Genomic DNA, 17,126 nt, shown 5'->3' with positions numbered 1-17,126 from the left:
TTGAGTTGTGAGTCCTTTTTTATTTTGGAGAGTATTCACTTATCAGATAGTAGAGTTTGCAAATATTTTCTCCCATTCTGTAGGTTTTTTTCATTACTGATCATTACATTTGCTGTGCAAAAACTCTTTAGTTTAATGCAATCACATCTATTTATTTAAGTTTTGGTTGCCTGTGTTTCTGGTAACTTATCCAAGAAATCATCGCCTAGACCAATATCAAGATTCTTTTCCCCTATGTCTTCTAGGAGTTTTATGTTTTCAGATCAGATCTTATGTTTAAATCTTGGATCTATTTTAATTTAATCTTTGTGAGTGGTACTAGGTATAAGTTAAGTTTCATATTACTTATTCATTTATTTTTTTCGGTGTATATATAGTTTTCCCAAATACATTTATTGGAGAAACTGTCCTTTCTCTATGGTGTGTTCTTGGCATTCTTGTCAAAAATTAGTTGGCTATATACATGGGAGTTTATGTATGGACTCTTCATTCTGTTCCATTGATCTGTAAGCCTGTTTTTATGACAACACCATGCTCTTTTGATTGCTCTATTTATAATATAGCTTGATGTATAATCTAGTATTATAATGCCTCCAGCTCTCTCCTTATCTTTTATGATTACTTTGTGGTTCTAAGCAAATTTTAGGATAGTTTTTTTTTTTTTTTCTATCTCTGTGAAAAACATCAGTGGAATTGTGATTGAGATTGCATTGACTCTTTAGGTCACTTTGGGTTATGTGGGCATTTTCCCAATATGACTTCTTTCAACCTAGAAACACGGTGTTTCTTTCCATTGGGTTGTCTTCTTCAATTTCTTTCATCAGTCTTGTAGTTTTTAGTGTACAGATCTTTCACCTCCTTGGTTTTATCTATTCCTAGGTGTTTTAATTTTTGATACTGTTGTCAGGGAGATTGCTTTCTAATTTCTCTTTCAGATAATTCATTGTTAATGTATAGAAATGCAACTGATTTCTGTGTGTCGGCATTGTATCCAGCAATTTTACTGCAATTCATTTATGAGTTCCAACAGCTCTTTACTGATCTTTGGGTTTTCCTATATAAGATCATGTTGTCTATGAACAGAGATTATTTTACTTCTTCCTTTTTGACATAGATGCCTTTTATTTCTTTTTCTGCCTAATTGATCTGGCTAGAACTTTCATTACTATATTGAATGCATCTTTACATTCCAGAGATAAATCCCCCTTGATCTTTGTGAATGATCCATTTAATGTGTTGTTGAATTTGGATTGCTAATATTTTGTTGAGAAATTTTGCACCTATATTCATCAGATATATTTGTCTGTAATGTTCTTCTTTTCAGTGTCTTTGTCTGTACTTAGTTTCAGGGTAATTTGCTTAGTCACTCAGTTGTGTCCATCTCTTTGCAATCCTTTGGACTGTAGCTCTCCAGGCTTTTCCGTACATGGGATTTTTCAGCAAGAATGCTGGAATGAGCTACCATTTTCTCCTCCAAGGGATCTTTCTGACCCGGGGTTCAAACCTGCGTTTCCCACATTGCAGACAGATTCTTTACCACTGGGCCATCAGGGAAGCCTATCATGCCAATGCCGGCTTCATAAAATGAGTTTGGAAGTGTTTCGTCTTCTTCATACTTTCATATATTTTCATATTATTGATTTGTGTATTTTTGTTTCATCTTAAAGAACTCCTTTTAGGATTTCTTATAGGGCATTTCTAGCCCACTCCAGTACTCTTGCCTGGAAAATCCCACGGACGGAGGAGCCTGGTAGACTGCAGTCCATGGGGTCGCTAAGAGTCGGACACGACTGAGCAACTTCACTTTCACTTTTCCCTTTCATGCATTGGAGAAGGAAACGGCAACCCACTCCAGTATTCTTGCCTGGAGAATCCCAGCGATGGCGGAGCCTGGTGGGCAGCCGTCTATGGGGTCGCACAGAGTCGGACACGACTGAAGTGACTTAGCAGCAGCAGCAGCAGCAATGACTACAAATTCCCTCAGCTTTTGTTGGTCTGGGAAAGTCTTTGTCTCTCCTTCATTTCTACATGATAGCTTTTCTGGGTAAAGTATTCTTGGTGGTAGTTTTTTTTTTTTTTTCCCCTCTGAGCATTGTGGATATATAATCTCATTCTCTCCTGGGATCCCAATCCCAATCTCTGTAAGATTTCTGCTGATAAATTTGCTGATAGTCATATCTAGATCCCTTCATATGTGATGATTCTTTCTTGTCTTGCTGCTTTCAAGATTTCCTTTGTGTCCTTGGTTTTTGAGAGTTTCAATATAATGCATCTCAGTAAAGATCTCTTTGGGTTGAACCTGTTTGGAAATCTTTGAACTTCTCATACTAATATGGCCATATCTCTCCCCAGACTTGAAAGTTTTCCCCATTATATTTTCAAATAAATTTTACTCATGTTTCTCCTTCTCTTCTTCTGGGATTCCCTAAATATGGATATTCTTTCTTTAGATCATGTTCCACAGTTCATACAGGCTTGCTTCTTTTTTATTTTAATTTCTTTATTCTCCTCTGACTGGATAATACCAAGAGATCTGTCTTGAAGCCCACAGATTCTTTTGCGCCTACATGTTGAAGCTATCACATTTTTCATTTCATGTATTTTAGTCTCCAGAATTTCTTGATTTTTTTTTAAATGATTTCTATTTGTTGAATTCCTCATTGTCTCCATGTACTATTCCTGAGTTCATTCACTTGTCTGTGTTCTCTCCTCTATCACTCGGCTTCTTTCAAATCATTATTTTCCGTTTTTTGGGTTTTTTTTTTTTCGGTTTGGTCACAGACCTCCATTGACTTGGGGTCAGTTACTGGAGTAGTATTGCATTATTTTGGTGGTGTCATATTTCCTTCATGTTTTTGATGGGTTTGAGCTGATGTCTGTGCCTTTGACACAAAGTCACCTCTTCTGGCCTTTTCAGACTGGCTTCAGCGGGGAAAGCCTTTCACCCAGAGGTAGCTGTGAGAGCACTTGCTGGGTGAGGTGCGGTGTCTTTGGTTCCTGAGGAGACACAGTGATTCAGACTCCCTGCTACTCCACTGGCTGACCTTGGCCAGAATGGGGGGTCTTTTATGCCTAGGGCTGCAGAGGACAGGCAGCAGATAGGGGTATTAGTATCTTCAGAGTCTGAGGTTGCTCTTTGCCTATGGGAGAGGTCTAGTTGAAGAGACCCCTCTTGGTGCCTGATCTGATGTGCTGACACTCAGAGCTATATTGGAACTGGGGTCATAGGACCAGCCACACATGGAGCTACCACAGTGCCAGGGTCCTGGAGCATAGGCACAGTTGCTGTGGGCATGGCACAGGTGTCTAGGGTGTCGACATGTGCACATAGCCTGTGGAACTGGTACTTGGGTTTCACAGGCTCTCTGCTGAGACTTGTGATGATGGTGGTGACAAGGGCCCTGGGATGACAAGGGCCCTGGTGGTTTGGGCTCAGAAGGCAGAATGTAGTAGTAGTACAGCCTTGGAATGGTAGGTTAAAGTCTCAACTCTGCCCCCACCCCTCCCCACCATGCAGAACACTCACAGGATAGCAGTAGTACAACCCCAGTAATTGTTTGTTAGAGCTATGTGTTGAGACTCCAGGGAACTGGGCACACGGCAGGGGTAGCAAGGCCCTGGCAGCAACAGCTTAGAGCCTCAACCTAGGATGGGAGGTTCAGGGCAGTGGTAGCCTGGTCCCAGTCTTGATGGGTCAGAGCCCTGACCTGAAACCTGATGGGTGGCACCCCTGGCAGTGATGGTTCAAGAGCCCCAGTCTGGGATAGGGGTGAAGCTCAGGGTACAGGCAGCCTAGTCCCAGCAATGATGGATCTGAGCCTTAACCCCCGCTACCTGCAAAGCAGGGCTCAGGCCAGGAAGGTTGCCTTGGCAATGGTGGAGCAAAGCCCTACCCTGGGACTGGGGTGGGCAAAGAACAGTGGTGGCTCTGGTCTCCTGGGGAGGTGTGCCATGGTACCAATCTGTGAGAGTGGGGCACAGCAGCAGCTGGGGCCCTTGAGAGCAGGTCTCACCTCGGCAACAGCTTCAGCCTCTGGGAGTAGATCCAGAGCCCAGAGCCTTGATCCTACAGACTGCTCCATCAGCTAGGGTCAGCATCACTGAAGACTGAGAGACCCTTGTACCAAAAGCTGCTAACACCTGCAATGATGAGGCTTGCTATGGTCCTTCTGCTCTCCTTCTCCTCATGTGACCTTCTTCTGAAAGGATTCCTTCTAGTGCCCAGCAGCTCCCTCCAGGGAGATGGGACAATGGGAGCAGATTGCTTCCTTTATTTTCCTATGTGTCCATCCTTGATTTTTGAGCTCACCATGTTTTTTGCTATTGCTTCTTTATTGTCTAGAGCTTTGCCTGAGCTGTTTTCTTCCATTTGTAGCTGTTTATTGTTCTTGGTTTTCTTTTTTTGTTTGCTTGGTTTAGGGGGAGAAGATAAGCATTGGGACCTCCCTGCCCTCTGTCTTGCTGATGTCATTCCCGGGTCCCTCATTCTCTTGATGAAGCAAATGAGGCCCTACCTAAGAGTTAATATGTTTTGCTGAATAATACACTACAAGTTGAGACTGGAAATTATATTCTGATTCTTCTGATTTTGCTGCAGAATTGGATGTACTCTCGTAGGTGCAAAAAGAACAAACCAATTTTAGACTCAAGGTGAAGTGTATTTTTGAACATTTATTTCTACCTTGGTCCTATTGTCTCAAAAGATTTTCAGCCTCCTGGTTCATGAATAAAAGTCTTTATCTGAACACAAAATATTAATATATTCTTGCTGAGAAGCCATCATAGGAGGTTACAGAGGTGACAAGTACATTAATTGAGCATGATAGGATTCTAATGAAATAAGTATTTCTTGAAAGTACTCTATGAAATAGGTGGTTGTGGGTTTTCAATATTCAACCCAAAATAACTTGCGTTTTGTTGTTTTTATGCATTTCTGGTATCTGTGCATTTTAAATTTCTCTTCTTTATTTCTTTGTAGACATTATAACCAGAACATTACAAATAATACTGGAAGTTGTGCCAGAAGAAGATTGTCATAAATTATGAATTAATGCATTTGAAATCTTGGCATTGAGTCCTTGGCTTTGTTTCTGCCCAAAGGCTGAAACAAAGAAAATGGATCTTCACTCCATTTTATGAAAATCCAGAGGATTGCAACTTTGGGGATGGACTAAAGGAATCGGTTATTTCTATTTAATTTTCCAGTGTTTTCAAAGTGGTTACTAAGAAATTTAGTTATTACTCCATGTAGTTCTAGAAAGCTGATATGCAGTTATACTGTAAGTTTGTAAGATCATTGAGTTCCCTATACCTACCTGTTGAGGTTAGGGGAAAAGACTATAGAATGTACAATTACTATAGTCATCTTTGTCTGTAAGATATCTTATGGCTAAGAACCTTAAAATTGAAGACAGATGTTTTCTGCATATGAGGGTTTTGTAAAAACATTTTATATACTGTAGGTGACTGTACTGTGAAAATTGTTTTCTACTCTTTTGGGTAAAGAACAGTGCGTGCCATCGTTATGGAGAGTGGAAAGAAATTTATTTTACATAGGCATAGCATTGCGTCCCATAGATACCAGCTTAGATATCACTCATGTTTTAATGGATTATATCCAGAGCATTTTGAACAAAGAACAGAGAGGGTATGCCTAATTTTAATGAATCCATTAAAGAAGAGCTTCTAGGGGTTATTGTTTAGGAGGCAAATCCAGGAATTATGTTTAAGCAAAAAAATATCCTTGAGAATATTATGTTAGGATTTTTTTATTCATTCATTATCAGGAAGCTCCATGGGTACATGCCATTTTGTTTTCATGGTAGCCTAATTGATCAGGAGAGGATGTAGCACCTTTCTTAGAGTAAAGCAATAGTCAGTTTGGCATTAAATTCTCTTAAGCACAGTTATGTGTTTCACTAATAATTTACTCTTTGATAAATTTATCTAAATATGTGCATTTTAAATCTTCAAATTAGCAATATCAACAGAAGACAGAAATCACCGAGAGAAAATGTCCAAAATATATTGCCCAGATCTATAGTTCTATATACATTGTTAGTGATTCTGAATAATATTTTAATTTCATAGCTGTTTTTACATGATGATGAATTTTGACCGTTTGTACATTTTCTTTATGTATTTTATATTCTGTTGAAATATCTCTCTGGGCAAAACTGTCCAGATCAATTAGGAAAAGACTTATGCAGGAGGCTCGGGTTCAGTCTCTGGGTTGGGAAGATCCCCTGAAGAAGGAAATGGAAACCCGCTCCCGTAGTCTTTCCTGGGAAATCCCACAGACAGAGGAGCCTGGCAGGCTACAGTCCATGGGGTCTCAAAGGGTTGGACATGACTGAGCATGCACACATGCTAAGGAAGAAATGTCACTGCTAAATAGGATTTACCATTGATGTTTCTAAAAAATTTTCCATTTCTGTATTTAGGATTGGTCAGCAATCTCAGTAATCTCTTCACCTTATACCATTCAACTTGTGAAAGAGATAACTAATAACAAAGTCACTGAAAGAAGCTGCATGCAGTGTGTATATTCAGACAGGTATTATTACGCTAGGTTTCGAAAACATTGGGAAATTTTCAAATAAGAATAACATAATGAAATTTTTTAACTATTACTTAAGTCTTGGATTAAATAGTCATGGCCAGAATATTTTTCATTCTTTAATTTTTGTCCATTTGAAAAAAAGAATGTTTGGAAAAATTATACTGATTAAAATTAGTAACAGATATTGAGTTCATAGGCAGTTGATCAAAGTAGAAATGATAATAATTTGAGGCAATTACAATTCATTAACTTTCAGTTCACTAATTTCAATTTCAAAATTTAATTAATTAAATTTCAATTTAATATATATCTGAGATTGAAATTTTTTTGCCCAAACCTAGTGTTTGGGTCTTTAAATGAATTTATAAAAATTCCTTCCTTTTCTCTTACCATGGGTTCTTAAAACTGGATATGAAATTTATGCTTCTTATATCCATTTGTCTACATCTCTTCCCACTAAATATTTGCTAAAAGTAAAAACAGATTTCTTGTATACTATTTTTTATAGTCTAGGCCCATATAATGTAAACCAGCGAACTCTTCTGGAATTTTTTTTTTCCCCTAATGGAAAAAAAATAGTGGTGAAGCATCATGGAGAAGTTTGTATACTTCTGGATTGTTCCTGAGGTTAATGTGCTTATATCAAAAGCAAAAGATAAGTCTCCTCATTTTATTTTTTCTTTAGTTTTGGTTCTAGTTTCTCTTTTAAATATATCATTATACAAATTGACTAGATTATGCATTATTTTCATCATTTTAAAAATGATTTTATCATTGTTAAATTTCTAATTGTAATGCCATTTTAATCAGATGGAAAATCAGTCAGCAATTTTTTTTAAAGTGATGATTAATTTGTATTTCTACTTATTCTTAAGATACATCATGACAAGACATGGGCCTTCTTTAATCATTCATTTAATATTCATAACATTTATTTGGAATGGTTTTATGTCAAGCAGATTCTAGTTTGAAAATTCTCCTACACACTTTTTTGTATATGTGTATTTTTATACTAAATAATTTTTTCTCATATCTTTAGGAAAATTTTTTCTCATATTTTTTTATATATCGAACTTTTGCATGTGATATATTTGTACCAGTGTACATTTTCAAATGTTTGGATACACTTTATCAGTTTATTATAACACAAAAAATGTAAGTAGCCAGTATAGTTTACAACAACTAATATAACATTTTCAAATGTTCTGCTTTTTTAGTACATAGATTCTCAAGTGTTTAATTATGAGTTAAATAGATACAGTAATGACTTCCAAAGCTCAAACAGTCTGATAGATGAAATGGAATTACTCTCCTTACACAATTAAGAATATTTCAGTAAAAGTTTTTGACTCCCTTTAAAAAATATTGGATTATTTTTCTGAGATTTTTTTCTTCTGTGTAATGAAGAAAACTGACCATTATAAATGGTGTCTTGGTTAGCTAGAAGTAGACTCCCTTCTTGTCTTTCATTAGGAGATTAAAGCTTTGCCTTAGAAAAGATGGCCAAACATAAACATTAGATGTGTGTATATACATATTTGCATACGTACTTGTACTGTATCTGTCTTACTTGTGAGGTGCAAAATTAGGGCAGAGTAAAAGAAAGCTGAGCACCGAAGAATTGATGCTTTTGAACTGTGGTGTTGGAGAAGACTCTTGAGAGTCCCTTGGACTGCAAGGAGATCCAACCAGTCCATCCTAAAGGAGATCAGTCCTGGGTGTTCATTGGTAGCACTGATGTTGAAGCTGAAACTCCAATACTTTGGCCACCTCATGCGAAGAGCTGACTCATTTGAAAAGACCTTGATGCTGGGAAAGATTGAGGGCAGGAGGAGAAGGGGACGACAGAGGATGAGATGGCTGGATGGCATCACTGACTCAATGGACATGGGTTTGGGTGAGCTCCGGGAGTTGGTGATGGACTGGGAGGCCTGGCGTGCTGCAGTTCATGGGGTCACAAAGAGTCGGACACGACTGAGCAACTGAACTGAACTGATTAGGTTACATTAGCAGTTCATGGCGTTTTCTCTAACACTAAGATAATATATGTTGAAGCAAGTTTCTAGGTTGTTTTGTGTGTCTGGTACAATTGTTTTCCCACTGCTATTTGATATATCAACAAATGGTTAACGTGAGTATAATTACATAACTCAACAGAATTCTATGTTGAACTGAATGAGCCTTCAGGAAACTCATCTCTGGTGTTTGCGATGTATGTGATGCTAACAGAGAAAGGGAACACCTTTGACCAGTAGCTGATTTCTTACAGTCAAGGAATGGGTTATGAAAAGATAGAAATGGATAGAGAGTAGCAGAAAATGAAAGGTGGTATGTGATTGGAGGTAGCAATATTTTGGTCTAACATTATGCAATATAGTCAGAGAAATTTGTAAAAATTAACTGCTGTACACAGATATCCCTAAAAGCTAATGAAATGTAAGGTTCAGTGCCTGTCACCTAGACATGCCTTTGTTAGGGTCCTGTATCTCATTTTGCATTAGGAATTTTGTGTTACTTCTCTTGAAGAAGATTGGCAAAGTTATATATGTATTTCTGGCCCTACAAAATCTGCATCTGTCCCTGTGAGAAAGAACAAAGGACTCTCATTACTTTTTCTACTAGAAATAAGCATGGGATATTTGTTGGATATATTTTTAAGGAATGTAGTTGTGAGTTAATTGAATTATCTCTTTGTAACTGTAGAGTGGCTTTCTCCTAATACATATTATATGTAATATATAAGGAGAGAATTGTACTTTTGACATATTTTATGGGTCAATTCTGAATGATAGGAAAACAGTGAATGATATTTTAATTGTAGCTCTTTTTCTTAGTTTGGAAAGAAATATGGAGATATTTGAGATTTGAATGCAGATGAGTCAAGAAATTTGATTTTAGTTAAACCCTGGTTCATTTCACCCTGTGTGATATGCTGTATGTTGGTATTGATCATGTTTACAGAGCTACATTTCCTAACTTTCCTAACCATTCAAAGTCAGAAATCAAAGCATGTCATTGTGTAACTGACGAGAAGCTCATGGTGGATGTAAATTAGAGTTGATAATGAGTAATTTTGACAGCTTCTGTTTACATTATTTATATATAGGTAGAAGAATTATTAGGGCTTCCCTGGTGGCTCAGCAGTAAAGAATCTATCTGCGATGCAGGAGATGTGGGTTTGATCCCTGGGTCAGAAAATCCCCTGGAGGAGGGCCTGGCAACCCACTCCGGTATTCTTGCTGGGAAAATCCCATGGACAGAGTTTACTACCTATAAATGTATTTTAGGTTAATTTTCTGATAAACTATTTTTAATTTATCTCGATATATATAATACCTAAAAATGTAACCTCTAGGTATTATTAGTACTGTACTTAAGAAGATATGTTAATAGCCAATTTTGAGAGATTATCTTTTCTTCTTTTTGTTGCATTTACAAATTAGTTGGCATCTAAAAATAAGTGCTTGGTCTCTTTTTAGATCTGATACAAATTCACAAAGGTGTTCATCATGGTCTCACAGAAAGTTCATCAGTTTTCTATATGTTGTGAGATATTGTCACCTCATCAGGATAAGTGATATTTTTGAACCATTTCTCTGTTTCTTTTAGTTAATCAGTGATTCTCTTTATTTTTCATTTTTTTGACAAGTTATTTTCAAAATAGGAGTGAGCTTTAATTTAATTTTACACAATTACTTGATATTCTTAGCATGAAGCTACCACTTCGGTTAGTTGTGTGTACTTAGGAGTCCCCGCCACCTTTTCTTTGTTACCATTGGCTTTAAAATATCGGTAGAGGATGGTTACAGTCTCCAAATAGTTATCTGTTACCTGTGTGTGTTTTGGCTACTTGGACCAAGGGTACATTTATAGTATCAATAACTACCTTAACAGTTTTATAGATAATAATCTCTCAAGAAAGAGAAACTGTGGAACATTAGGTATCTGGGAGCCATACAGATGGATGCACTGGTTTGAAAGTGAGCATACTTTTTTCCCTCAACAGATACACTACTGATTTTATTTTTAAAAGTATGACTTTCAAGTGAATTAATTTTCTTGGTTGGAAGATTTGCTTCCTGAGTCCTTGTTACCTCTTGTTGAAGCCTCTAAGGGGCATGTTGAAAGCTAGAGAGAGAAAAAAAAAAGACCAACTCACAGTTATCTCATTTGCAGTAGTGACTATATTTGAGTACTTTGTGCAACAGGATATTTTGCACAGCATCTTGTGGGAAAACAGTTTAGGCCTTTGGATGTTACAGCTGTATAGCTGGTTGGGTTTGAGAGGACTGACTTAAATGAGGATTGTGAAGTTAGACTCAGCTTATTTCTACTGATTAGCATTCTTCTGTACATACTTGGAAACACATTCACAGTGCACTAGAAGGCGATGCAGTATGGTTCCCTGGTTTGAGTTTGAACTATCTTATTTTAAAGGATTTCTGAATTATTTTTTCCCTTACATTTCTCCTTCTTTCCAAATCTTAACTCACTGACTAATGGACTATAAATTAAAAATACCTTGGAAAAGTAAAACACAGATTGTTTCAAATGAATGTATGCTTATAATAGAATAGAAAGTATATACATTAAACTACTGTGTATGTCAATTACTTCAAACACTACCACACAGCACTTTTAAATTGCTCTGGAAGCAAGTATATATACATATATATATAAACTATGGTTTTCACACAAACCGCAAGAACCCTTCAAAGATTTTAAGTGGTCTAGAATTATTTCTTTTCTTTTCTTTTTTAAAGTCTGGGATTATTTTGATCCTCTGGAGAAATTTTTTGTCTACTGGTTTTCCCTTGTGAATGTTATTACTACTGTTATAAATCTAGAACTAAACTATTGATACTTATATCCTGAAAACAGGGTTCATCTTTTGACAATATCCATGTTCTAAGAATGGCATATCACTCTACTCTTGCTTTTGCCCCCAATTTTTATCTTTTTGTAGATGGATTATAGCACTATAGTAATGAATTTTCAGTGGTACCTCTCAGTATTTGGGGAACTTTGCAAACATAAGCATTGGGTGTGTTAAAAAAAATCGCATATTACCATGTAATGCAGTGTCTTCTCTTAGGGTGGACAAACGTGTAGAATTGTTTCACTGATGCTACATGTTGATTACCTGCAGTTTTATAAAAAGTACAACTCACAAAGAGGAAAGGCAAAGGACTTCTTGTACTGGATGCTTTGAGAACTTAATTTTTCCTAGTTTGCTGTCAAAGTTTTGATGCTGGGTTTTGTTGTGGTTGGTTTTTAGTTTTCATAGCGTATATTAGATGGTAGCAATGCACTGGTAGAGATGGTTTTTACTTACTGACTCAGAATTCATTTCATTTTGAATCTTTCATGTCGTCTTTTGTATGTATAACTGTATCGACCCTATGAAAAATGGGTTTAGTGAGTTTTGTGTTCAGATTTGACCTGGTAACAATAATTTCTTTTTCATCTATCAAGGGACAGAAAATATCCATATGTATTGATATGTTCATTAACATATTAGGTACTATATGTGAATGTATTTAAATGCCTTTCATAGTCTCTGGCAAGAATCAGTAATTTGCACCAAGGGAATCAATTTAGCCCAGTGGGAAAATAGTTCGGTTACCCTGGAGGGCTGTGTCGGCAGCTGTCTCTTTGATCTGTGCTTAGATTGTAATGACTAGACCAGCCAGCCAGCCTTATCCATTAACATGGGTCTAGAATGCATTCCCCATGACCTTGGACTGTTTCTCTGATTGGAAGAGGGAGGGAGGTGGGTTTGACCAGATGCTCTCAAGCAGAAGAACAAGAAGTCCAGCTGAGGGAGAGAGCCTCACCATTCTAAACGGTCCTCATCTGTGGCAGTGTTTCTTCCTCTTAGCATTGTGATTGTGAAACTTGGCAAATGGGATTGTGTGTATTTTGTACAAATTTTACACAATATCCATTGATAAATTCTTAAGGAGCAAAATTCCTTTTCTCCATCTATATTCCAAGATAATAGAAGTACTAAGATATTTATGAAAATACAAATGACGCAAAGGGACTTTCATTTGTGGATTGTGCAGTGCTTCTTAGGATTCTCTGGCACTGATACCTATACCAGCATGTGATATGTGAAATAAAATGGATTTTTCTACAGCTTAATGATGGCCCTCTGGGGAGAGTTCTGGTACAGCAATCACACTACCAGATGGTGTTTATGGGCTATTTGTGTAAGTGGTAAGATACTATGAAATAAGTGTGCTTTCATCTGGTGGAAACTCTTGATGCATGTGTTTTCTTGTGGAATAAATTTTGGTGCAATATGATGTCACTCAGTGTTGCATTGCATTTATTTCAGTTCTATTTATGTACATGTAAACCTGTCATGCTTCTGGTGCAAACTTTGTATACATATTTCTGTACATATTTTTAGTAGAAAATACTTTAAATGGAAATTAAATAAACATTTGATAGTTTACCTAATAAAATTTATGCTGTGTTTTTATTTAGCGTACATTTTTTAGTGTACATTCCATTAAATGGAAGGTTTTGGGTTTAATGATTGGATTTATCACTAATTATATAAATTTGTTGGAGTGTCTCACTTCAAAACAATTTCCTATACTAAACCCTGAAAGTGGTGGTGAATTCAGCAAACACTGTAGACATTCTTCCTCATGGCCTACATTCGTCTGTCCTCTGCCCTGAAATATCTCTTCCATTTTTGCCTGTCCTAGTTCGGTCCTCTTATTTCTTGTGTCTTAACAAAAGTCTTATCTCCTGTCTATCTCTAATTCAGCCTCACATGTTTTCCCCAGGATGTTCTTTCTAAAACACAGCAGTGGTAAAAATCCTCGATAGTTTCACATTTATTAATTTTTTTCCTGGGTGGGTAAAACCCATACTTCTCTACAGCATGCAGTACTTTCCATAATTTGCCACATTTCTTTCTCCAGCTACAAATGGCCACCTCCATATTCTCTGCCACAATATTAAATGCCTTTTTAGTAATCTAACAAAGAAAAAGATGCCATTATTTCATCTGACACAGTTGAAACAATGTAGGGATTCTGCAGATACCTACAGGAATTATATTATCCTCCCCATTGATGTCTCCTATGCCCAACATATCATGCTTCTACCCAACATTCGAGTTTGAGTTCAAAAGTCACTAATTCCAGAAACTTCTTCCAAGTTGGGTTAGGATCTGACTGCTAACCATGTTCATCTTCTGCAGCACACTTCTTTAGTGGAACTCATAGTACAGTGTTGAAATTGGTTTTGCCCAATTCCTTTCTCTGCCTGCATTTGCAACATCTAAGTATCTTTTACTCAACTGAAGTATAACAGGTGCTCAATGTTTTATTTAATTTTTATTTATTTATTTATGTCTGTGCTGGCTCTTCATTGCTGCGTGCAGGCTTTCTCTAGTTGTGGCAAAGGGGGCTGCTCTCTAGTTGCGGTGGGGTGGGGGGGATCCTCTTAGTTGCAGTGTGCAGGCTTCTCATTGCAGCAGCTTCTCTTTGTTGCAGCACATGGGCTCTCGGGCATCCAGGCTTCAGTAGCTGTGCCTCACGGGTTCCAGAGCACGGGCTCAGTACTTGTGATGCACTGGCTCAGTTGCTTCTTGAGAAGCATGTGCAGTCTTCCTGTACCAGGGATCAAACACATGGCCTGTATTGGCAGGTGGTTTCTTTACTACTGGATTTCACCAGGGAAGTCCTCAGTGTTTTAGATTCATACATTCAATAAATGAACAGTAATGGTTATTCATTAGGTTTCATCATAAGGTTTTTTTGGAAGCAGTTTGTATTACCTTTAAGCAATCTCCTCGATTCTGTGGAATTCTGTGAAATGTCTTACCTTCAGAATGTAAGAAAAGTGGAGAGTTTCAGTCTTTCTCTTCTCCTTTCTTTCTAACCCCTCCTGCATCACTACTTCATGTTGGGAAGTGGGTCTTGAATAGACAAAATGGCAAATGACCTACTATGAACTCATCCCATGAAATGATATTTGGGTTCCTATAGTCTTGATAAGATATCTTTTTCATAACAGGAGCATGAAAACATATAATGGTCTGAAATATACAGCAGAAGAAAATCTATGTCTTTGATGATTCAGCTTCTCTTTGAAGTAGACACAGGAGATTAATAGCACTTTTTCCTAATGATATATTTTGGGAGAACAGTAAGAAAGGAAACTATTAATAACTTTTGCACCTGTTAAATTTAAACACTTGAAGAGAAATACAAACCATGTGATATGTATTTATACTTATTTTATATACTTATCTTGAAGTTAATGAATATGACTAGAAATGTATTTATTGAAAATGTGTGAAAAAATTAGATAATACATAATTAGGCTCTTAAATATCCTGGTTTAGGTTCACAATGACTTTGTAGCTGAACTACATCTAATAATTTTCTACTGTGAATTTTAGGCTGTTTCTAATTCATAAAAATTTGAGCTGATGTATTCTGGGATGGGTAGGCAGGTCCTAGACAACTGTACTGTGCTTTTGTGTCCACATGCCCTAAGATTTACATTTTCAGACTTTCTAGAAATCTGACTTTGAAGGTTGGGTCCTCATAGCTACTTTATTGTTTTTATAGTCAAGTTTAAGAACACCTGGTCACCAGCAGACATTAACTAAAAACTATGATCTTAAAATGCTTGATGTTTGAAAGAATTTAGAAATAAAAATATAATTAGGATGCAATACCTTTTAAATTTTTAGCTTTGAAGATTTATTAATCTCTGAAAGACATGAAAGAGAATTTCAAAGGTGTTAATTTGGGTTAAATTACTATAAAAATTGAAACACCCTCTAGCTATAATAAAGTAAATTGGTAAGTATAAATGAGTATAACCCTAAGAAATGTATGAGCAAGCCATACATATTTTCCTCTCATTCTAATTTTTGTTAAAAATAAGAGACTAATCTTACTTTTCTCATAGTAATTAACATTGTAAATATACAATATGTCATTACTATTATTATGTACTCCATTTCCTAAAATCTCAATACACCATAAAATTTTATTTTATGTTCTGGATTCTATCTTAAACTTATGTTTATTTCTCACTCCTGCATTGTCATTTTTCTTTCAAATTTGTTACTCAAGGCATTAAAATCAAAGTTTAATTATTCATTTACTGATTTGATAAAAATTCAACAAGCACTTGCCCTATGTCAAACAGTATAATGATGCTAGAGATACAGTGCTTAAGAGTTAGTATTGCCAGCCATCTGTATGTCTTCTTTGGAGAAATGTCTGTTTAGTTCTTTGGCCCATTTTTTGATTGGGTTGTTTATTTTTCTGGAATTCAGCTGCAGGAGTTGCTTGTATATTTTTCAGATTAATTGTTTGTCTGTTGCTTCGTTTGCTATTATTTTCTCCCATTTTGAAGCCTGTCTTTTCACGTTGCTTATAGTTTCCTTTGTTGTGCAAAAGCTTTTAATTTTAATTAGGTCCCATTTGTTTATTTTTGCTTTTATTTCCAATATTCTGGGAGGTGGGTCATGGAGGATCCTGATGTGATTTATGTCGGAGAGTGTTTTGCCTGTGTTTTCCTGTATGAGTTTTATAGTTTCTGGTCTTACGTTTAGATCTTTAATCCATTTTGAGTTTATTTTTGTATATGGTGTTAGAAAGTGTTCTAGTTTCATTCTTTTACAAGTGTTTGACCAGTTTTCCCAGCACCACTTGTTAAAGAGATTGTCTTTTCTCCGTTGTATATTCTTTCCTCCTTTGTCGAAGATAAGGTGTACATAGGTGTGTGGATTTATCTCTGGGCTTTCTATTTTGTTCCATTGATCTATATTTCTATCTTTGTGCCAGTACCATACTGTCTTGCTGACTATGGCTTTGTAGTAGAGCCTGAAGTCAGGCAGGTTGATTCCTCCAGTTCCATTCTTCTTTCTCAAGATTGCTTTGGCTATTTGAGGTTTCTTATATTTCCATACAAATTGTGAAATGATTTGTTCTAGTTCTGTGAAAAATACCATTGGTAGCTCAACATCACTCATTATTAGAGAAATGGAAATCAAAACCACAATGAGGTACCATTTCACACCAGTCAGAATGGCTGCTATCCAAAAGTCTACAAGCAATAAATGTTGGAGAGGGTGTGGAGAAAAGGGAACCCTCTTACACTGTTGGTGGGAATGCAAACTAGTACAGCCACTATGGAGAACAGTGTGGAGATTCCTTAAAAAACTGGTAATAGAACTGCCATATGACCCAGCAATCCCACTGCTGGGCATACACACCGAGGAAACCAGAATTGAAAGAGACGCGTGTACCCCAATGTTCATCGCAGCACTGTTTACAATAGCCAGGACATGGAAGCAACCTAGATGTCCATCAGCAGACGAATGGATAAGGAAGCTGTGGTACATATACACAATGGAATATTACTCAGCCATTGAAAAGAATACATTTGAATCAGTTCTATTGAGATGGATGAAACTGGAGCCCATTATACAGAGTGAAGTAAGCCAGAAAGAAAAACACCAATACAGTATACTAATGCATATATATGGAATTTTAAAGATGGTAACGATAACCCTGTA

General features: G+C 36.6%; 1 protein-coding gene across 2 annotated transcripts in view; it reads left to right on the top strand.

The window, feature by feature from the left end:
• The window catches only part of SLC7A11 (solute carrier family 7 member 11), a 979,966-nt gene that overhangs the window by 739,286 nt on the left and 223,554 nt on the right, over positions 1–17,126 (top strand). Inside the window, exon 12 of one of the 2 annotated variants that reach the window (XM_081540539.1) lies at positions 4,979–5,119. The exons of the other annotated variant lie outside the window; for it this stretch is intronic. Within the exon in view, the coding sequence (XP_081396665.1) occupies positions 4,979–5,046 (68 nt within the window). The 3' untranslated portion in view covers positions 5,047–5,119. Of the gene's footprint in view, positions 1–4,978; positions 5,120–17,126 lie in introns of those variants that run through there. 2 annotated transcript variants of the gene reach the window in all.

Source organism: Giraffa tippelskirchi, chromosome 11, assembly GCF_054371585.1.
Source record: "Giraffa tippelskirchi isolate mGirTip1 chromosome 11, T2T-mGirTip1v1.2.pri, whole genome shotgun sequence".
Classification (NCBI taxonomy): domain Eukaryota; kingdom Metazoa; phylum Chordata; class Mammalia; order Artiodactyla; family Giraffidae; genus Giraffa; species Giraffa tippelskirchi.
The sequence above is the reverse complement of the archived record's forward strand: the minus strand, read 5'-3'. Positions and strand labels throughout refer to the sequence as shown.